The sequence below is a fragment of the Balaenoptera ricei genome, chromosome 3 (genome assembly GCF_028023285.1).
Source record: "Balaenoptera ricei isolate mBalRic1 chromosome 3, mBalRic1.hap2, whole genome shotgun sequence".
Classification (NCBI taxonomy): Eukaryota; Metazoa; Chordata; class Mammalia; order Artiodactyla; family Balaenopteridae; genus Balaenoptera; species Balaenoptera ricei.
Window position 1 is genome coordinate 36,002,723 of NC_082641.1, and position 23,389 is coordinate 36,026,111.

The 23,389-nt window shown below is 41.3% G+C and overlaps 1 protein-coding gene across 4 annotated transcripts in view; it reads left to right on the top strand.

The window, feature by feature from the left end:
* GHR (growth hormone receptor) overlaps positions 1 to 23,389 on the top strand; it is a 278,824-nt gene that overhangs the window by 95,557 nt on the left and 159,878 nt on the right. For 3 of the 4 annotated variants that reach the window (XM_059916316.1, XM_059916314.1, XM_059916315.1), the window contains exon 2: positions 20,554 to 20,634. In XM_059916316.1, the coding sequence (XP_059772299.1) occupies positions 20,565 to 20,634 (70 nt within the window). In that variant the 5' untranslated portion in view covers positions 20,554 to 20,564. Of the gene's footprint in view, positions 1 to 20,543; positions 20,635 to 23,389 lie in introns of those variants that run through there. The other variant, XM_059916313.1, reaches the window with a different exon arrangement.

Genomic DNA, 23,389 nt, shown 5'->3' on the forward strand with positions numbered 1-23,389 from the left:
AGATAAAGTGATATTTGAATGGATACTTGAAGGAAGTCTGGGAGGAAAGTACCCTATGCAGGGAAAGCAGCATATGCTGCATGAGGGCATCAAGAAACATCAAAAAAAAATAAAAAAAATAAAAAATAAAAAAATAAAAAAAAAGAAACATCAAAGAGTCCAGTGTTGTTGGAGCAGAATGAGCAAAAAAAGTATGGTGGCCAATGGCAGCAGAGATAGTGAGTAAGAGTGGGGGTGAGGGTTGAGGGAAATCCAACAAGACTTTCAGACCATTGTAAGCACTTTGGCATTTACTCTAAGTGAGATGGGATATCAGAGGGTCTTGAACAAAGAATTGATATGTTCTTGTTTTAGTGAGATCAAGATCTTGTGTTGGTGGCTTATGTATTTGGAGATAAGGAGATTCAAGACCAGAAGCATGTAGACCAATTAAGAAATTATTATCATAATCCAGATGAGAAATGTTGGTGGCTTGGATGAGGGAGATAAAGATGGGGATGGTAAGAAGTGATCCCATTCTGGATATAATTTGAAGGTATATCTAAGAGGATTAGTTGATGGATTGATCAGGGGTATGAGTAAAAGGCCTGAGAATCTGGAAGGATGAGGGGGTGATACTGCTGAAATGACCAAGACTGCAGAATGAGCAGGTTAGGAGGGTAAAAACCGGAAGTTTGGGTATAGATTCATAAGTTTGAGATTCCTATCAAACATCCAAGGGTATTATTAGTCATTGGCTATATGAGCCTGTAGTTCAAGAAGAGATTTGAATTGAAGTTATATATTTGGAGAACATAATCATAGATGATATTAATGTCATAACGTTGAATGAGGTCACCTAGGGAGTAAGCGTAGATAGGGAAAAGAGGAGAGGAGAAGTAGGGAATATACTTAGGGGTATTCCAATGTTATATGGTTGAGAAAATGAAGAGGGCACAGCAAAACAGACCAAGATAAAGAGCCCAGTAGGGTGGGAGAATCAATGGAGAATGGTGTCCAAATATCAAACTAAGATAGTATTTCAAAGAGTAGGCCACTGTGTCAAATGTTGTTAACAGGTCAAATGAGATGATTAAGAAATAGCTACTAGATTTAGCAATATGTAATAGAAGTCATTAGAGACCAGGACAAAAGCTATTTAATAGGAGTGGTGGGGAGTGGAGTCTGATTTCAGTGGGTTTAAGAAAATAGACAAAAATGAATTGGAAATAAAAATATAATGCAATTCCTTCAAAAAGTTTTACTTTAAAGGGAAGCAGAGAAATGGGTCAATAGCTACAGTATAACTAGAGTAATTGGAAGAGGCTCTTTCTTTTTAAAGAGACAAAAACTTCAACATTTATTTAAGATTTTTGTCTTCTTGCAAAATAGCTCCTTCAGTAATTATTTAAATTAGAATCTTTAGATAGTAAACTCTCAGTTTTCATACACCTCCTGCCCTGTCCCCGCCCACACAGAAGACTTAGGGAGAGCTTAGCTGGGTATCAAATTCTGAATAGATGGTTCTCTACCACTTTAAAGGTTTTAATTTGTGTCCTGGCATCTGCTGTTGCTGAGAGAAAATCTTCTACCTGTCCATTTGAGTTTCTTACTAGGTAATCTGCCTCTTATTTAAAGTAACTTTTAAAGATTTTTTCTTTGTCCTGATGCCCTAGAGTGGATTTACTTTTTATTTATACTACTCAATGATTACATTTGCTTTTAATCTGAAAACTTACTTCATTCTTTAATTTTATAAAATTATCCATAATAACCTTTTCCAAAACTTATTCTTTGCAGTTGAGTTAAATTCTCTTCTTCTGGAACTCCCATCATATGTATATTGGAGCTTCTCAATCTGCCCTCCTTGGCTTATAATTGCTCTTTCACATTTTCCAGTACTACTGTCTTAATTTTAAAAAATAATAAACCTACCATTGAAGTATTTGACACAGAGGAGGAAGTACAAAGTGTAAACTTGCACATTGGCTGCACTTCTGGCCCTGGTTATTTTTTAAAGTTATTTTTAAGGTTAATATACTGTATCATGCAGCTGGTTCAAAATCAAGGATTAAAAGCCTAAGCGCAGTCTGATATCAGCTTGGCAAAGTCAAGCTGATTGAAATATCGTAAACTCAATGGCTTATAAACAACAAAAGTTTATTTCTCACAGTTCTGGAGGCTGGGAAGTCCAAGATCAAGGTGCCGGCAGATTCAGCGTCTGGTGAGAGCCCACTTCCTGGTTCACAGACAGCTGTCTTTTTGCTGTGTCCTCACATGGCAGGAAGGTGGAGAAAGCTCTCTGGAACCATGAGGGCTCTGAGCTAATCACCTCAAGGCCCCCACCTCCATATACCATCACACTGGGGACTAGATTTCAACATATGAATTTAAGTGGAGGGGGACAAATGTTTAGTCCATAGCACCATTCCATTACATTCATTTAAACAAATTGACAAACAAAGCTGGATTTGACCCACTAAATTGATCCCACAGCCTAATTATAGGTTAACACTCAGTTTGAAAAGCACTGGCACCTAATTAGGCATATGATGGAATATTAATTAATGCATCCATTACATTTTATGTTCAGTTTTTTATTTTGGTTTTGCTTTGGGGTTGGGTGGGGTTTATGCTTTTTCAGCCAGCAACGGAGAGGATGTTTCCATGTAACTCCATCTAATGGGGACTTACTATAATGATACCAGATCTCTGTTGCTGTGCCGTCATCCTCCTGTGTCTCTCTCTCAATACATCATGGATCCTTCATGGATTCTTCATGGTGTCCCCAAGCTCCCCCTCCTCTTACTTGTAACCTTTCCAAGCAGATAGAATCTGCCTGGGTCGGTCACCCAACATTTAATTTCAAGCACTTATTATTGGTCTACCATTGGTATTGGGACTTCATTCTCAATCTAATCAGTTAATACTAGTTGACCCAGGTTGATTTCATTTGAATCAACAAAGAATTGCTAAAAGCTGCATTTCCTAGAACAAGTGGGAATCTAATTGGCAGATATTTGAGACGCTAATGTTAAATGCAAAAAGAAAAATAAAAAACAACTTTTTTGCATTGGGGCCTGTTTTCAACTTTTTTTTAAGAAACTCTCTTAGAAGGAGAGTGACAGAAAAGGAATCTAAAATTTGTTTTACATTATGTTAATACTTATCAAATTTCTACAAAACAAGTATTGTAGATTTATAATCAGAAAAAATCATCAAAATTGGCTCTGGGGAAAATGATCATTTTGCAAACCAGCATCATGTACTAGTCTCTATTTAGCTCACGCTCTAGGTATAAATATCTAAATATGAAGTCTCTATGAATAAAATTCTGTTTGAAGCAGAAAGCCCCCTGTTTGTCCTACTAACACCATTTCAGAATACATTGCTCAGTATACAGCTTGGTTTGGGAGGGCTGGGTACAAAAACCTAGAAAGATCCTTTCCCTAAGGCCCTACACTTCCCTACTCTTTGTGTAACCATTATTTATTGCCCGTTTTTATTTGTTCAATAAATCCCCTAATAACTTTGAGGTTTGGAAATTTGGTTTGGGATAGGATTGGACAGAGTATCACCTGTTTTCTTGAATAGACCAAAATATCATTTGTCTGTTGAGGATGGTCATTTCTGTGGGCCCTAATAACTCCCTAAATAAAACTACTCACAAATTCTAAAGTTCTAAATACTTTTGGTTCTAGCACACTAGGATTCATAACTCTCTTAGAAAAGGAAGGAGTATCTCTTAAGGCCCATAAAAAAAATCCAGATCAAAATGTCATGTGCTCGGGTAAATTTTCTTTCTGTTTAGGTATTGAGGATAAAATTTCAGCTTATGTTTTTACATGTCTTGTGCGATTACTCTTTCCCACTTCTTTTCAGTTGAGCCTGAAAAATTCGGTGAAACAAAATTTTTCTTTCAAGAATAAGCTAGAAACATCTGGGCTGCCTGGTCAAAAAACCACTGACTAGTTGGTCCTTTACCAGTGTTTAAACAAGCTCATTATCTGAGATCCAACTTCATAGTGAGTTCCAGAAAGGTTCCACAGATTTAGATGCCCTCATCCATGTGTTTGGTGATCCAGACCGTCAAGCCAGTGGGAGTGGAGAAGGGGAGGCGAAAGGGATACACGTTTTCCTGAAAGATGCTTATGCCGCTTCTCGCGTCCTGGTGGCTGCAAGGTGGGCTGTGAAGTGTCATCTTTCACTGGATTCTATTACTGCCTGAAAGTGCGGAGAGTGAATACTGGGGGACAACTAGTAACTATTAGTTCATATTATGGGTTGTGGTATTGATCCTATGAACAAGGCAAGTCATTTGAATGTTTTATTCAGAGGGATGCCATGATCATATTTGTTTCAAAATGTAATTTTTGTGTGAAAACTGGATTGGAGGAAGCCCAAGTGACTGTTAAGAGGCCATTCCTAAGGTCTAAGTGAGAGATCATGGCTAGGACTTGGCAGTGGCAGTAGAGAAGATAAAGGGAGTGGAATGAAGTCAAAAGATACCGAAGGGGTAAGGCTGACAGATGAAATGGGGGCAGAAGAGGTAGAGGAGCAATCCAGGTAACTCCTAGATTTCTGGTTTGTGTTGCAGACTCTAGAGGAAAACAAGGTTTGGCGATGAGGTATCTGTGGACCCATGAGTTTAGCTTTGGAAACGTCTGTCAGAGAGGCTGTTTCTACACATCCAAAATAAACCACCAACTCACAGTCAGTGAGAGTCTCAAATCTAGTCATTGTTAACTCCTCTATTCAAACGAACGTTCCCCTGTGAGGGTTCTTTATGTTAAAGGGCTTTGTATGTATCGCATGTCACAGAATGGTTCATTGCACACAAACGTAGGAAAGCCAGCCAGGCAGAGGGAGTCTTTTAGGCCTTGCTAATTCCTACTGTGGTCATCAATCATGAACAGTCTTCTTTTGTGGGAAGCATGGACAGGACTGTTGGTCACACAGGAATAATAGTCACGTAGCCTTGTGTGTGTACCGCAGCTCAGCCCACACTCAGTGATGGGAATCATTGTGATTGTTCTAACCCGTGAGAAGCTACAAGAAATCTGGTGAAGCTGCAGAGCTAGAGAGCAGTGTTTCTGTTTCTTGGGTTGCTCGTGTATGCAATTTACTAGATGGTTAGTGTTTTAAGCTTTTTATTTGGTTTGGGGTATTTTTTTCTTAGACCTACTTCTCTCTACTACAAGGTAACTAGAAAGAAACAAACCCCACATAATCTAAGTGCTGTGTCCTCCTGCCCGATCTACCAAAATATCCTACAATGAATGTGTAGATGGTGCTAACAGTTTTCTAGTCAACTACTTTGTGCCACTGATACTATGATTAAACATTTAAAGTTAAGTATGTTAGGATTTCCAACGGGCACTAATGTTTTAAAATTCAATCACTTATCCTTCATTTAACAAATATTCAACATTCTACACTCTGGGCACTTGGGATACTTCAGTAAGAGACCAGTAAACACGATGATGGGCACCTCTGCCCTCCTGGAGCTTCCCTTCTTGAACTCCTTAGTCGAGGGATTAGATTCAGATAAACCTGTCACTTTTTTCAGCCCTTCCAGTTCATAGCCTTTGTCAGTGTCTAACGCGTGGCCTTCTCAGCTGGTCTGGCTCCATCGTGATGGGTCTCATGAGACTCCAGCCCAGGCCTGGCCTTCACTTCAGTTGGCAGAGCCCAGAAAAGCACTGGGCAAAGGTCAGGGGATTCGTTATGTGAGGCAATGGGCTGTGTGCTTTAATCTGCTCTTCTGGTACCAGGGTGTGTGTGTGTGTGTGTGTGTGTGTGTGTGTGTGTGCGTGTGTGTGTGTGTGTGTGTGTGAGAGAGAGAGAGATTAGGAGGGAGGGAGGAAGAGGGAGAAAATGTAATTGATTTGGGGAGGATTTTGCGAAGGTTTATATGGGAAAGCAGCAAGACCAAGAATCTAACGTGCCAAGCGGTAACCAAGAAGCATTTACCGTATTCCTCCTTCACCCCCCACCCTCTCCGCCAATTTTAACCAAATTAGTATAGTGTGGTCTGCTTGCATACATGACTGAATGAAAAAGGAAATTTAAAAGTTCTTGCCATAAAGCCTGGAGGAAACCATACGAAAATCCAGCCTCTATTTCAGGAATATCTGCCGGACTGGTGGTTAGTATTTCCCTTCTTGTTCACTTTGATTAAAAGGCTGAGAGTCAGGTCTCTCTCTCTTTTTTTTTTTTTTTTTTTTTTTTTTTTAACCTTACTTGTGCGCTTTTTAGATGTAAAGCTCCAACTTGGCTTAGCTGGTTGCTTTCCTTCTCCTCCCACCTCATTCTTCCCTCTTCTGGCTTCATTTCTCCCTGCTCCCTCCTTGCTCTCCTCCTCCACTCTTCTCCCTCTACTCTGAGCAAAACTTCTTTCTCTTGTCCTGCAGCTTATAAAATACTCTGATTAGGCAAAGCCTCAGACTGCCTTCCTCCCTGTCTGATCACCATTAAGATATAATTTGGGTCTTTGAAGTCCATTTTCTGCGCATATAAGAATCTGGTACATTTTGAGAAAGTCGACAGAGATGATAATTTGCACTCAGGAGACATTTCAGGGTTTTAATTCTGGCCTATGTTTTACATTTCAACAGTCAGTTTATAGTTTAGAAGAGTATCGTAAAGAAGAAGTGACACCACAATTGCATGTTTGTTTTGCATTTTATTCCAGGTTTTCTAAAGTCTTGGGGATTGTCAGCACATTGAAGAAAAGGAAAATAAGACTATGTCTTTTTGTATTTTTAGCCGTATATCTTGGCTGGTTTACTCCGATGTTTCTGGTTCCTTCCTGCATACCCGATGAAAGCTATCCCATGGTGCCTGATGTGATGGGAAACATCACTTATTCTATGTCGTTAAAAAGCATTCAGCTGAACTTTCAACAGAAGGACGTGTTCTACCCCCTTAAAACATCGATTTTAAGGTCAAGGGATCTCTGTTCGTTTCTGCAACAATTCATTTCAAGCTGAGCGTGTTAGGTACTGCGAGGTAGTAGGGGATACAGAGATGACCCTCAGGGGAGAGATAAGAAAGTAGTGGGCATCTCACGATGCTATGATAGAGGTTTGGCAAGGAGAGAGGAGGGGCACCTAACTTCCCCCGGTAGGGAGTGGAGGTCATTGCTCGAAATACATTTAAGTTGAAGTGACCTTAAGCTGAGTCTTCGGGAATGAGTGGCAGAGATGGATGAAGTGGGAAGAGGACAGGAGGCAGAGGGGCTGAAGGTGTGAACAGCCTGGAACCTTCTGAGAAGATTCCTCCATGGACAGAGGAAAGGGGGAGGTTTGGGGAGATGGTGGAAGATGGGCATGGAAAGGTGAAGGAGGCCAGATCAGACCACACAGGGCTGGAGGCACCTTGTTAAGGGTTTGTCCCTTATACTGGACAGTTTGAAACAGAAGCTGCCGAGCTGCTGTTGAAGGAGATCACTGTGGTGTCAGTGTGGAGAATAGATTTTTGCAAGGTTCTAACCAGGATTATTCTCGGAAATTTAGGCTCAGCTTGGTCCAGACTTGAGGGCTGGTTGTGAGTAAATTCCGTTTCTGGGTTATTCTAGGGCTTCTTGTCCTACTTCAAAGAAGGTGGCCAGGGGAGCTCAGCTCCTGTGGAGCTGGGGAAGGCCAGGAGAGCCCGGCTCACCTCATGTCCGCACTTGTTAGGATTTGTTTGTACTGAATGTCTAACGATAAATGACATTAGATGTGACAGCACGTGTGAGCCTGAGGGTAAGTTGGCTTTTTGCTCCTTGACAATAGAGTGACAGGTTGAAGACGATGGGGAGTACTGAGAAACCCACTGGACTGGGGACGGGAGGCCTGGGTGCAGCTCCCGGCTCGGCTGTAACCAGCAGTGGGATCTTGAACATGTCACTTCATCCCTCTGGGCTTTGCTCACCTCATCTGTAAAGTGAGACCTTTATGGTAACATGGTCATTAGGGCCCCATCCAGCTGCCGGGCTCTCTGATTGTGATTCTGTCTCCCCAATGGTCCCCCCGACCCCCAACCTCAGGCTTCCAGACATTCTGATTAATAGAGAAACTAGGAAAGCCATTTATTTAAACTAAGTTTCAGTTTAAAGAATATAATCTAGCGAGCATGGGAAATAATTTTCGAAGGAAAAATATTGTGATTCGTGTTTGTCCTATGCAGATGGTAAAAGGGAAGCAGAAAGCCACCTGCACACAACTTTCTTCTTTTTCTCTTGACTTTTTCTGCTTGTCCCTCCTGCAAAAGTAGAGAGGAGATTGGCTGGGGATTCTGAGGGGACTGAGGGTAAGACACGGACGGGGAAGGCTGACCTATGGGAACCTGAGCTCTCCCGCCTTCCAGAGGAGCAGTGCAGCCTTTATTTGGCATGAGCAGCCATTCAGGTAGATCCTCGGCAGAATTTTGAGTAACTGTGACCTTCTTTGCTTTTGTGCAAATCTCTTGCACCTGTATCCAGCGCTCTCAGGTTATATAGGCCCATCCCCTAACCTCTAAATTACCCTCTGCTCTCTTTTACCCAAACTAACTTCTCCCAAAGCTGAGTGATGATGTGGATATTCTTGAGGTGGGGAAAGAACTTCTAATGCCTCTGAGCTACCTTACACCCACCAACATTCCCTCCCACCCCCCGCCAAACACACACACACACACACACACACACACACACACACACACACACACAGTGCACGTATCTCTTCACTCATCAAATCCTGCAAGGCATTTTGGTGGGAGTGGGCGCAGAGTGATAAACAGATGAAGAAGGTCTGTGTCTTGCCCTGAGGAAACCTACAGCAGCACAGGCACTGAGGACTCATTTATTCCACATACAGGGGTTCGTCACCTTGTGACTTCCATGTCAGGGCACATTTTATAGTAGAGGAATGAACAGGTCAGTCTCAGGGGAGTGTAGAAGGCTTCATGGAGGTAGTGATGTTGGAGCATGCTTTTGAAGAGCAGATAAACTGGGGATTTGTCCGGCAGCAGCCTTGAAGGTAAAGGAATAGAGGCCATGAAGGAGGCTGTTTTAAGTCTAGAGAAGTGTGGTGAGCATTGGGGGAGGAGGAGATACAGTCCAGAGAGAATTCTGAGGTTGAATCACCCCCTCATGGTGACAAGTGACACATGATGGGGTTGGAGTAACAGGTAGCTGGGGAGCCCTAATCTCATTAAACATGTTAGAAAATGTATGAGATGAAGCTGTTTGTTCATGAGGTGGGGACTGGGGGCAGGTAGGAGATGTGAGTTCATTCAGTTTAGACAGAAATGATTTTAGACGCTTGTGGGCGTCCAGGTGACTATCTCCCTGTGTCTGAGGCACCTGCCCTCTGGTTCTTTAACATTTACATGATGCGCTGAGTAAGCTGCCACCTTGCGGATTCCCTGTAGCTTTTCTTCCCCATTTGGAAGTAAAGTTTTGACTGGTAACATGATCACAAGTGATTGAAAGTGGAAAAATTCATTTGAATCACTTTTCAGTTTGATGGGAAGATGAATGTTTTATTACTGTTCTCCAAGATGTGAAATAACTGATTTCTCTCAAACAGAATGCAATGAAAACCATTTTAGTGTCTGTTCCTTTGACTTCTGGATAGGTGGACAATCTTCTTGAATCAATAGCAGTTCAGGGTTTGGCTCAGCCTGCTTTTTCCAACCCTCTTCCACCAGCCAACTGATTTAGGAGAAACACGGCCAGGTCATTGAGTTACAGGTTCCAGAGTTATGCTGTGGTGGTCCCTTAGGGTGGTAAACATAAGGCTCCTGGGAATTGAACATTTAATTCAGGAGGACTGAAAACAAGCTCTCCTGAGCCAAGATGTTAGATTTACAGGGAAATGTAAAGATAGCCTGTCCTTCTCCCTTCCACACGACCTTTTCCTCCATAAATACATGCTCCTTGTCCTTATCTTCTCCTGACCCTAGTCTTTCGTAGATTTTGACCTTGATTTTGATTGACCTTCACATTGACACATTGTCTGTTTTTAATTTCCTGTCTGACCTGAGGTTAAGATGAGAAGCAAGGCCAGCAAACTGATTTAGACAGGATCTCTCAGGCTTTCTCACTTTCCCTGGGGTCAACTTGTGTCCAGATTTATGTGTTCGAAAATAAATTGCATCAACTGACCCAGAGGTGATTAGACTCTAGGGGCTCAATTTACACTCGCCAACCTCGTGAGATGGGCCAGTATACCAGAATGCCAATACATTTGTTTATTCTCCATTTCAGCTGTGAAGCAGTTTCATTTCAGCTGGTTATTGTATTAGTTTTCCAGAAAGAGAGAGAGCCCAGAAAACAAGAAAAGAATCAGAAGGTCACGTGGCAATTGTAGAGTTGCAATGGAGGGAACTGTGTGGCCCTCAAGGGAGAGCGTCAGCAGGCTCTGAAAGATTATTGTACCTGTCTCTGTATTGGGACATTCTCGTTGGTCCCAAGTAATTGGATGAGACAAAGCCATAAATTATTTTTTTCAGCATTCTTCATCAAACATTAATTGATTAGACTAGATTATCTCTAAAGTCCCTTCTGCCTCCAAATTTCTGTGCTCTGCTAAAAATCCCCTCTCCTTATGGCTATGTTTCAGTCATGGCTGGATAGTTGTCTTCCTGATTGATGTTTAAGAAGTCAACCTCAGGCTCTATAACAGGCTTTTAAAGACTGTATTCATTTTCTATTGCTTCTAAAACAAATTACCTTAAATTTAGAGGCTTATAAAAACCCATTTATTAGCTCACAGTTCTGTAAGTGAGAAGTCTGGACACAGGCTGGTGTAACTGGATTCTCTGCTCAGATTTCACAAGGCTGAAATCAAACTGTCATTAGGGCTGCATTACCCTCAGGAGGTCCTGGGAATGAATTTGCTTCCAAGTTCATTCAGGTTGTTGACCAAATTCAGTTCCTTGTTGTTGTAGGACTGTCATCCCCATTTCCTTGCTAATTGTCAGCTGGGAGCCCATTTTTGCCCCTGGAGTCTGCCTGCACTGCATCTCATGCTTCCTATATGGCCCCTCCAGCAACAGCAGGATAAGTCCCTCTCAAGTTTCTAACATCTCTGACTTCCCCTTCTGCACATCTCACTGACTAACTTCCTCTCCTGCTTTTACAGACTAATGTGATTACGTTTAATCACACAGACAATCCAGAATAATCTCCCTATTTTAAAGTCAGTTGATTAGTAACCTTAATTACATCTGTGAAGTCCCGCCAGAGCAATACCTAGGTTAATGTTTGAATAACCAGAGAAGATAATCTGGGGGTGGGGGGGGAACCTCTTTAGCATTCTGCCTATCCAGTCTCATCAGCAACATTTTGAAATGATGTCTTGTCTTTATTGGAGTGATCATATCTGTGGATGACTGGTTTCATCTATTTACACATATTCTTTTCATTTGCAATTTCATAGGATAATATTTTCTGATCCTACCTTCCTATTTCAGCATTTCAACCCCTTGGCTTAGAAGGTTCTGTGTTACAAAAAACACATTTATTGGTTGGCTAAATGGGGGAGAATGATGTTTTTCTCTCCCCCTCACCCAGCTGAGGCTGCTTGGGGCAGATGGGCTCTATTTTCACAGATTTCAAAATCATAGCAAATTTGATTTGCATTAGGTCAGTGATTCTCAGTTTACCTGTGGTAAAGCCAGGGCATTTGTTTGTAAGGTCTAATACACAACCAAGGCTGAGAACTATTGATACGCTCCCAACATACTATTTTGGAAATAAAGAGGCTGAGGGTGAGAAATGATTCACTTCAAGTCCCATACCTAGTGACAGATCTGGTGCTAGGTTTATGGTTTAATTATTTGTAGAGTTCAGTGCTCAGTAATTATATGCAAAATGAGCGTTAAGGTCTGGAACTCCCTGCTTCTCGCTTCAGTAGCAAAATTCTTTCTAGGACTTTAAGAAACTATTAGACCTTGCAAAATAAGTTGAAAGGTCTCTTCTCAGCGGTTTGGTCTGCTCATGAGCAATAATAAACACAGATACATTCTGCACTAGCCAGGACCTGCATGCATGGACCTCCCCAATCTCAGTGTCTCAGAGCTGCACCATCCAATGGGGTAGCTACTCACTGCCCATGGCTCTTGAGCACTTTAAATGTGGCTGGTGCCAGTTGTGATGTGCTGTGAGTGTGAAATACACACCAGATTCAAAGACTCATTATGAAAAAAAAGTGTATGAAATACTTCAATACTTTTCATATTTACTGCATGATGAAGTGATAATATTTTGTATATATTGGGTTAAATAGGGTATATAATTAAAATTTATTTCTTAATATGGTTACTAGGAAATTTAAAATTACACATACGACTGGCATCTGTGGCTGGCATTATATTTCGGTGAGACATTTCTCTTCCTGAGAACATGTTCTATTAAAGCAGTTAACAGTGAATGGTCCATGCCAAGCTATTACACCTTCCGTGATCTTGAAGAGTGAAGTGGTGTATTGTAAACTTCCTGGCGATGAGACGTGACATTGATCTGCCCCGTGTTTGCCATCTATCTGGCAGCCAGTCAGTCTGGCCAAATAGACTTCTTTCTATTTATAATATAGGCTCAAAGGAGGCGGGGGGATGCCCCCATGTCATGGAAAGGGCACACTTCATACCTCTTAAGTAATGTACCCGAAAGTAGACCATGTGCTCTTGGAGGCTCTAAGACAGAGAGATGAATGTCCCTTAAACAATTCTGCTCCTAAAGAAACTGCAATGTCAGCAGTTATGAATTATCACTGTCCTTGACAGGCCCAAAGTACTGGAAGTACTGTGGTGCCTACCCTTGTCCATAATGCAAATCCAGATTTTCCTCTCTCTCTTTTTCTTGTTCTCTGTAGTTTGGCCTGCCTCACTGGTACTCTACTTGTGTGTTTAGTCGACCTGGTTTAGCATTTTCAAAGAAGCATGGGAAGGCAGAGGCAAAGACAGGCAGGCCTTGGAGACGGTTCCAATCCCGACCCAGAAGTATTTCGTCTCAGCTTGCGGGATCCCCTTAACTTCTCAAAGCTCCTCTAAACTTTCATTTCCTCAATTTTAAAATGAGGGTCTCTTGCAAGGAACGAATGAAGTAATAAGGCACTCAGCACACTTATTCCTTGGCAGATTTTGGAGGGGACATCTACTCTGTGCGGCCCAGGGCTAGCTGCTGGGGATAAAAGAGTGAGTGACACACAGCTACTGCCCCCAGCTTGCTCACAGCTAGAGGAGGAGAAAGACGGGGAGCCCAGCAGCAGCAGGACGGGAGAAGTCCTCTGTCCCTGGCGGCTGTTCATTACGTTGCACTGCGTGGGGTTTGGCATATCACAAAAGTCTGGTATGGTGTGTACGTGAGGGGACAGACCCACAGTCATGAAGTGACTGCCCGAGTCGCCACATCAGGTGATGCTGGGCTGTGTCCAGGGCACAGGATTGCTGACTCCTTCTCTAGCAATGCTTTTCCCAGGAGAGCACATTGCCTCACTCTTGGTTTCCCAACTTGTTTACCCTAAAAGAACAACTTCACCACTTTGGACTTGATAAAAGGAAAAAAAGAGTTTCTTCCAACTTTTGCTCTATATATAATCTGGGCATGTGAGTGACTCCTTCAGTACTTGGAGTTATTGTAGTAATCATTGTCAGGTTATAATCTCATCAAGATACTGAATGTTTTTGTTACCTGAAAAGTTCCTTCTGTGAGATCTTCAATAGCTCATCTATTTCCTGTTAAATCAGGTAAAACAAAGCCTATACTTCCATCTGAGCATCCTGGAAGAAACTCCAACATCTTCAACTTTGTTTAAGGTACATTCTCCGTGTTCTATGTGATCTATCACAGTAATAAAATATTAGATCATAAAAAAAAAAAGAGCCACTTGTGGAAAGAGAGATAGCAGAAATCCAGTAAGAGGTTTGCTTTTTCAAATTCTATTTTGAAAAACAATGACTTGGTAGGTGCAATGCTGTAAGATATAAAAAGGAACAGAACATATTGTTCAAATAAGCACCCACCTATGCCATTGATTTTCTCTTCCATGTAAGAGTTACACCTGCATCATGCATCAGTGAATGCACCAGGTAAATCAGGCTGGGTGAGTTTGGTCTAGCTTTGTGGCGAGGTGTTTCAAAGTGCCACTGGGTCCTACTGATTTCAAACAGAATGCCCCGTGCACCAAGAAAGGCCCACTCCCAACAGAATGCCCATGCACATACCAAGGTAGGAGAAGCACCAAGCATTTGGTGTTGAAATGGCCCTTATTCTTTCACTCCCTGGAAAGGAAGAGGTAGAGACCCAGGCTCCTATAACCCAGCTGCCTTCTCTGTGTTCTCACAGGAAGAGTCCTGGCTTCAAACCAAGCCTCTTATTGTTGGAATTCATCTACCCAATTGTCAGCTCTAGAAATCCATGACTCACAAAACAAATGATCTGGACCCAGTAGCAGCAGCGTATAATTTTCTTACAGTAGGCGAGATAGTGATTAGGGGAAAAATCAGCCTCTGGATTATTCCCCCACACTTGGGCCTCCATGTAGAAGGTGTGCAATTTGCCTGTACACCTAAGCAGAAGCGATCAGCATTCCTGCCTTATCCTGGGAGATGTACACATTACATTATGATGAGCCTTCCCCTCCCCTGGACTCTCATGTGATGTAAGTGCTTGATTGAAGAGTGGAGCTCACGTATTGTGGCTGATTGCTTTACCATGTCCCTAGACTTCCTTTCCAGGACATACAATGAGGGCCCCATTCCCAATCCCATAGAAACCTAAAACGGTCTATTTAATCACTAGTATCAGAAAGTGTAATAAATAGCTAGTATTGACATATGCAGAGGGCAGGCCAAGTGCTTTGAATCAACACCTCATTCAATTGCCTCCTGATTTTCTCATGAAAAGAGGAATAATATTATCGTCTCCATATTAGAGATGAGTAACCTGAGGTTTGGTAAAGCCAGGATTTGAACCTGATCCACAACTTGTGCCCTGAACCCCTAAGCTCACCCTCTCTATAGGTGAAGAGCAAGGATAACATCTGAGGTAGAGTCTGATGGTAATTTCTACAGACCTGGGAAAGTATCTATCAATGATTATTAACTAAATGTGACCATCTGACAGTGGAACAGATGGCATCAAATGAAATCAAGTGTCCAGGGTTCACTCAGTAGCACTGTCTCCTACCTCTTGTGTCAATGTCAGCAGATTGTTTAATCTTTGTACCTGTTACCTCACCTGGAGCCTAGAGAATATCATTTACTTCCCCAGCTGGTGGTGTGCTGGGTCCAGCTCATACTGGCTTGTGAATCCACATTCAGTGATGTCAGTGATCCAGTGAATCTGTGTTAAGTGACTTGGTAGCTTAGAATCAGCCTTGGTGGAGGTATTTATACCACAGAGATTGGCAAATGCTACAAATCATGGCCCTTTTAAAATTATTATTCCAGAGAGACAATTGTTAAACATTAGTACACCACTGGCTGTGACTCAAAGAGAGATACAATGTGAATTGTCACATTCTAAAGGTAAACAAAGGCACACTGCGTACCCTAAAAAAACTTCTATAAATATAATCTTACCTAAGTCTTCCGTGAATCTTTTATCCCCATCATTCTGCATTTGGGAAGACCTCTGAAAACATAACCATAATGATTTCATATGTCACTACAAATATACAGTTTTATTTTGTGTATTGTTTTTGTTACAAAAACAAATATGCTCCTGTAACAGTCTAATGTTTCTGAATGCAGATACAAACATATAAGCCATAAAGTGTATATATAAATGTTGTCAAATAGAAATATAAAATATAATGCCACGTGTGTAATTTAAAATTCTCTACTAGTCACATTTAAAAAAAAAGAAATGGGGGATATTAGTTTTTAATATTTTATTCAACAATCCGAATTACGATTTTAACGTATAGTCAACATAAACGTTATTGAAATATTTTGCATCCTTTTTTGTACCAAGCCTTCAAAATCCATGTATATTTTATACTTACAGCACATCTCAACTTAGAGCCTAACTTTTCATCAGAAATACTTGATCTGTACTTAGATTTTATAAAATGTACAGCTGAAAAAGGTTTACATACCCAATCTGTTCTTAATATACTTAATTAAATGTTTAATTGAAATATTTAATTAAAATTAAGTAAAATTTAGCTTATTTAATTCCTCAGTTGCACTAGCCACACTTCAAGTACCCAATAGCTATAGGTGACTGGTTGTAGCTGAACTGGTCAGCACAGGTGACCATATATGCTCTATTTTTTGTTTTTTTATAAAAATGAAGACGTATTATATATACCATTCCCAATTTTTTTTTTCCCCTCATACCGTACACATTTAAACTACTTTCCCATCCTATATTCCCCACTGGATCCCTGCGAGGAGAGAAATCTCAGCGAGAGTAATGTTATCAATAATGTCTGTGAATTTCTTCTCCCTCACTGATGGAAGGAGATAAATTGACCTAAGGCATTTTGTGTCTGACCCATTTTCAAATGGCCACCACCAAAAAGTGGATAATAACATGAACTCCAGATACAAACTGTTCAAATAAATGCCTGAAGCTAATTAGAATGGATCATTTCAAATACCCTTTTGGATGAGCTTCTTCCTTTTTCAGTGCTGAGTTCTTAGAAAAGCTTCACCAGGAAATCAATGAGATTCAGTTTTGCAATATTTCATTAGTAATCAACACTAGCATTAGAAAGTACACATTTATTAGGTTATCTACCTGGAGTCTTGGTTTTGCAATATAAACAACTCTGTTTCTGTTGGGATTTTTAAAATCAGCTCTCGCTTTTTCCATAGCAGAATCACTGGATCAGTAAAACAGACACTTGAGAAAACTTATTTCTGATCAATTCAGCTGCCATTTTGATATTCTTCGTTACTTGGCCATAACAGAACTACAAGCTCCTAAATCTATTATTTTACTCCTCCCACTTATTAAAATGCTAACATCATACTTCTAAGGATGCTTTTGACCATTTTCCTTTTAAGTACTTGATACAGATCAGAGAATCAGAGGGTGTAGGTAGTTTTGGGTAGTGGTTCGTTTTGTCTCTGACAAATTGCTAACCAGATATGATCACATTTTTTCCTATATGGCTTCATATACTTTTTAATGTTACTTTTAATAAAGATGACGTGGGGATTCTTCACAAAATAGTCTTGTCTTCACATTAAATTTGTCTGCTACTCATCGTTTCTGTGTAGATATCTCTGAAATCCAGTAGTGATTTCTCTCTCAATGGTTTTGATTGCTTTTATATTCTCCAGGGTGCCTTGTACAATGCTAGCAGCCACTAGTAGTTCAACAAATGCTTGCTAATTTTAAATTAAAGAGAATGGAACCAATGGCTTTCTTTGCCTGGAGTTGGTTTTAACATGTTGGGAAAAAATAGTGTATTTAATCTCCATCTCTTCTCATGTGCTTATGGACTATTTTATAGCCAAGGAACAAAAGTATATCATTGGCCTCACTGTGATTGGAGGCCTCCTGTGCTGCGCAGTTTACAGAATTAAAACTCACGCCAGCTGGGTCACAGGGCTTTTCAAATGGCTCTCCCTTGAGGAAGGGGGAGCCGGCAAAATGCCTCAGGCGCGTTGAGATCCGAATGGTGTGAGCTCCCTTCTGCAAAAATAGAAGCTCCTCCTTCCCCCACCCCAGTGAACATCGTGCCATGCGGATACAGCCAAAGAATGCATACATATCATTAGAAATTTAGAGAGGGATTTTCCCTAGGAAAATACTGCGAACTTTAAAAACCCAATAGACTAAGGTACAATTTAATAGATTCCTCTGAACAATGCCTGCCTCTAGTTAGATTACTATATCAGGAAAAGGAAATAAAGGGATTTTCTCCTGCTCACACCTGGCACATCACTGATAGATTAAAGTTCCAAATTTTGTGTGTTGGCACTCTGTCCTCTCCCAGGGACATTTTATCTCCTCCGGAACCTAATAAAAGAGGACCCTGTCATCTAGAAGCTGCCATGCAGCGCCCTGCGTCGTTGAAGGGGGAAGCTTACAGTCAGATCGGGCCAGGCCAATGAGCGTTCTGTTCATGTGATGGCACTAAAGAGAGTTCACTATGGGGGTGCAAAGAGAGGGGGGAGTGCCAAGGGGGCCGCTTTCGGAGTCATCCCCACCGAGCCAGCAACTGTGCACTGGGAGTGTTCATCTCTCAGGAAACCCTTAGCCCTTACTGAATCCAGCCACATTGCTTTATCCTCTTCTCTGTTCCCGCCCCTAGTTGGAGCCCTGGAGTTGGGAGTCCCTATGCCCTGCTCTCATTGGCAGTGAACTGTTCTCTTCTATGTGGGAGGATGGCCGTTTTAAATACCTCCTTTTCTGCTGTCGGAGTGTGCAAACAGGTTTCTGGTTAATTTTGCTTTGGGGATTCTGATTTGTTTTGTGAGATAGAATGTATTCTGTGGAGATGTGTTTGGCTCATAAAGAAACTGTTGCAATAATCAGTTCCTTATTTGGGAGAAGCCAAGTTCATTTGTAGGCAGCAGCTTTCAGAAGATTGGGGATGGGAGGGCGCCAACTACGATTCATCTGAAGCAAAATTCACTTGTCTCTGGCATCTGCCAAGTCTCTTTGAGAAGTTCGAAGAGGTAACTTCGAAACCAGAGGAAGCATCCTTCTGAGAAATGCAAACCTGTTCATATCCTTATTCAGCTGGGGAACATACAGTGTTGCCTGGGAATGGGACTCACTGTTACAACCCGACATCAAGAGAGCCTGTGGCAGAGGAGGGAGGCTTCTTTACCCGACACGTGGTGTGTTGAGGGATGGCGAGTAAAACTAGCACTATGTACAGAATCCAGTTCCGCAATGCTTTTCCTCCTTAAAAAAATACTTGTAAAACAGAATTTAAAAGGAAATATCCAGTTACCCAGAGGATAGCATTTTCAACCTATAACGTATTTGTTTTTAGCCTTTTTATGTATTTCTGCTGGAGACTTCAAACTATGATTACAATGGCCTGTTCACCTAGGAGTAAAGGACCTTGGGAGAGATGCTCAGTGAAAGTAGCTGAGGATGGTGCAAGGCCATGAGCCCAGAGCCTTCCAGGTTAAGAATTTAAAACATGGGTGTTGTAATAACCACAACTCACATTAGTGTGAACTCTCACAGTTGGCAAAGTGTGTTCATCTACGCCGTCACACTCAGTCCTATGAATGACCCCATGGGGCAGTGTACGTGGGGCATCCTCATGCATGTGGGCTACACCTGGATATTCAGACGCAGGGGGAGATTCCATTCATCTAGAGATGTCTTCTTAGAATTTTTTAACAACGTTAAAATCATATAGAATTTTAAAAAATGATGCCCTGTCTAGAAATGAAAGTGTAGAGTGTGAGACATTTACTACCTATTCAGAATTACACAGCCATTACCCGGACCACAGCATGCCACTATCCATGAAAACAAACATTTGTGTTCATCGTTTCAGTTTGATTAGGGGTAGCAGAAGGGCTATTTTATTATTGTCAAGAATGTACAGTAATAAAAATAAGTCCAGTAGAGGCACTGGTGGAGCTCCCAGTATGATGATCAGATTTGCCTGAGTGACTTGTAAAGTACTGTAATTTCATGGAAATATTGCAGCTAAGGTTTAAAGTAGTTGGCGTTAGTCGTCAGATGTAGCAACAGCTCTCCAAAGGGCAGTCTGCTGAGTTCATTTTAAGCCAGCCAGAATTGTCTCTTTAGAGATCCAGGAGGTGGACACCTGGTTTATTTATCCCCAAGAAGCTTCATTTCCTCCAGGTAAAGGTGTGTGCTGGCTGAGGCTTGCTGATCTGCTCCCCCATTCATCAAACCTAAGGCTTCAAGGTGTGGCCACACTTGAGATTCCAAATGGCTAGCCCAGCCACAAACTGACCCTTCTTAGAGTCTGAGGTGTTCACATTCCTGGGCCTTTCAGAGACCACATTCCTCCTGAAACGCACAAGGACACCAGGTGTCCTAGGGGAGGCCACCTAGGAAGCGCCAGTGTTTTGTTTTCTTTTGCTTCTCACCTCCTTACTGCTGCCTTCTGGTTAAACCTCCTTAGGATGGCTCATTAGCACAGTGTTTTGAGTGTTAATTGAGCTCTTTTGTTCACTGGGACACACACTGGAGAAGTTTTACTACTACTGAAGTGGGTTGTTTTGTTTTCCCTTGTATGGGCTGTCCAGCTCAAGGCCCCTTGCTTGGTGATACTGCTGAAGAGTTTCTATTTCCAGATCAAATTAAAGTGAACCACACTGGCCCTGTTATGGAAGCAATGCGTGGGGGTCATTTGTTGTGTGGTGGTTCTATGGCTGTCGGCCAGGATGTGAAAATCTCTAGCGTCCATGTTATTTCCTGAGGCAGGCACCCACCGGAAGTAGAATTTATTACAACCTGCTGTTTGCCCTCATGAAAAGTATGACAACGTGAGACTCTAGGGCAGTGAAAGACTTACAAAGATTCCTTCTAGAGCTGCTGTGCATGTCAACTCATTCATAATTTAGCCAGTCTTTAAACAATTTTTAATGAAAATAGTCTGCTTTTAGTTGCTTAGCTTTATCTTATTCCTCTTTGTATGATTGCAGGTCCTACAGGTATGGATCTCTGGCAGCTGCTGTTGACCTTGGCAGTGGCAGGCTCAAGTGATGCTTTTTCTGGGAGTCAAGGTGAGTTCTGCTTTTCCATTCCCACCTGCAGTGTTTTGAAACCACACTGAACTTTATTTGTTAAATCTAAGTTCTTTGGATGATGTAATTAAAAGAGGTAAGTTTTAAGTAGAAGTAAACAGAAAACCTGTTGTAGCTTTAAAATCACAAACCAGGAGGATGTTTCTGGGGATGTTTTCAGGAGGAAAACAGTAGTCAGCTTTGGCACCTGATGTTTCCACGTCAAAAATAAATGCTGCAAATCATGCTGAGGGCATTTCTGGTGAAGGCAAGCCAGGTCTCTTGGTCCTCAGGCTCTGGGAGAGAGATTGAAATTGCACTGAAGGATTATTAACGTACTGATCGCTCAGCTCATCTGTGACGAAGGATATCACAGCCTATTTCCAGAGCTCAGAATTAAGTCCTCTTAATCATATTCTCTGAGAGTGGAAATTGCAGATTGCAAATAAATTTTACCTCTTACTCTCTGGGTGATTACCATTTGGCTAAACCTGAAGGAGGAAACACCCGAAATAGTTGGATAATATACTCAAAGTCACGAGTTTCCTTGGCCATCTCTGTAATTCTCCCTCCCTCTTTATACCCTCTTCCTATTGGAAGAGTTGCCATGTATTCAAACTTAGGTCTCACACGGCAATAACTGGAACAGGAGAGAAATGAAAGGGAATGAAAAGTAGTTTTCTGCCCAGAAAGAAAACTGTGCTCGTAACGAGGGTGGGAGACTTTTTAAAATATCATCTTGAGTACTTGATTTTTTTTCTTGCTTGAGCTTCAACAAAGGAAAGAAATCATCATTTCTCCTATTCTGTGATACCACAGTCACTTGTTGCTTTAAGAGCGGCCAACTCCCCTACTTAACAGGCAACTCATCTTGGAAAACACAGTTTAGCAGCAGAAGTAGTGCCTTAAAATGTCCTCCCTGACCTTCGAGCCAAAAATAAATCCCTAGTAGTGAGCTGCTGAGGGCAACCAGAGTAACTAAGAAAACAAGAAGTGTAAAATATGTTATTTTATCTCCTAAAACAATTTAAAAATATTTATAGAAAAGAAGTCATAATTGTTTGAAATATTTTGGGGTCTCTCTGGTGTTATAATGTCAACATTTTGCAAGTCAAACATGGAGGGAATTGCAGGCTCCGTGTCAGCAGCTTTTCCCATGGCTGGTTTTAGACCCTGGTTCTGAGCCAAAGAATTACAGCTGAGATCCTCTGCTATTCCAAAGTCATGGTGGTTAGGTCTCTACTTTCTTCATTAAGGTGACTTTCACTCCACTGGGCAAGGCTCGAGGAATTTAAAAGACTTGTGAAATGAAAAGTATGGCAAAGGAAATCTTTAAAGAAAATTTAAAATGTATCCCCAGCTAAAAGACTAGAGCTAAAGTTACATTTTTGACCTAAAGAGTCTGCAGAGGGCACCTCTTTCAACTGCTTTGACATTTTAGCAAGCCTTTCACTTCATAGAGGAAACAAAACCATTAGCTGGTTTTATGTTTGCTTTTTTTTTTTTTTTGCTTTTTGATAGTTTTATGTTTGCTTTGTTTATTTGGGGGGAGCAGAGCATAAGAAAAGGCAATGGTTTATAGTAAATACAAATCACATAGTTTAACATTACTTACACATACTAAGTAATTTAGCAAAGGAAAAAAATTCCTCCTTTTCTTTTTCTTAGTAGGCTAACCAAAATTCCTTTGGAATATGTGGCTACTCCAAAATTCTTACCTTAAAATGGCCTGGGGTTTGTTAAGGACGCGGTATGATGTTTATATAAGAAGGTGCAGATGACCATGTTTGAACATGAGCGTGTATGCGTGTGTGTGTGTGTGTGTGTGTGTGTGTGTGTGTGTGTGTGTTTGCTGGCGCTGGCCATTTATCCGAGGAGTTCAGCCAGAGTGATCTCCTGATACGACATGGATTGAATCTCAGATGACATTCATGGGCCATGTGTTTCTTTTTCTGCCAGGTCTGGATTGTACCCAAATCACTTTATTTTTATTTTCTCTCCCATTGTATGAGGCAGACTAAAACTGTAAGAGAGGACTTTAAAAAAAAAAAGATGCTACTGTAGTTTCACCAGCCATTCATTGAATTAAGTTTGGTCAGTGGAAGAGGTGGCACTGCTGAGGAAAGGAACTGGGAAGCATCACGGGGAAAAAAACTGCCCAGGAGCTGGGAGGAGATGACAGATCTGCATGCCTGAGGAACGTTGTCACTTGAAGCCTTGAGCAGGGCTCTTCTTGCTTAGGCAGATGAGCAATTTAAACTATGCTGGCCCTAAGAGGATTTTTTTATTAAGTCTAATTGCCCTCTTGGAAATTTAATGAGAACTAAGCATCGAACAGTGCCACCACTGTATTAGCTAATGTGATGTAATTGATGCTCTCTGTTTGTCTTTCATCCTTAATATTAATTAGTCTTTACATCTGATCCTCAAGGCAGGTTACATACTCTCAGGGAGAATTTCTTTCTTTTTCTTTTTTTTCTGGATGTACCACAGTTTATTTAATTTTTTAAATTAAAATATAGTTGATTTACAATATTATATTGGTTTCAAGTGTACAGCCTAGTGACTCGGTACTTTTATAGATTATATTCCATTCCAAGTTATTACAAAATGATGGCTATAATTCCTCATGCTGTACAATATATCCGTTTGGCTTATCTATTTTATATATAGTAGTTGGTACCTCTTAATCCCATACCCCTATCTTGCCCCTCTCCCCTCCCCTCTCCCTGCTGGTAACTACTAGTTTGTTCTC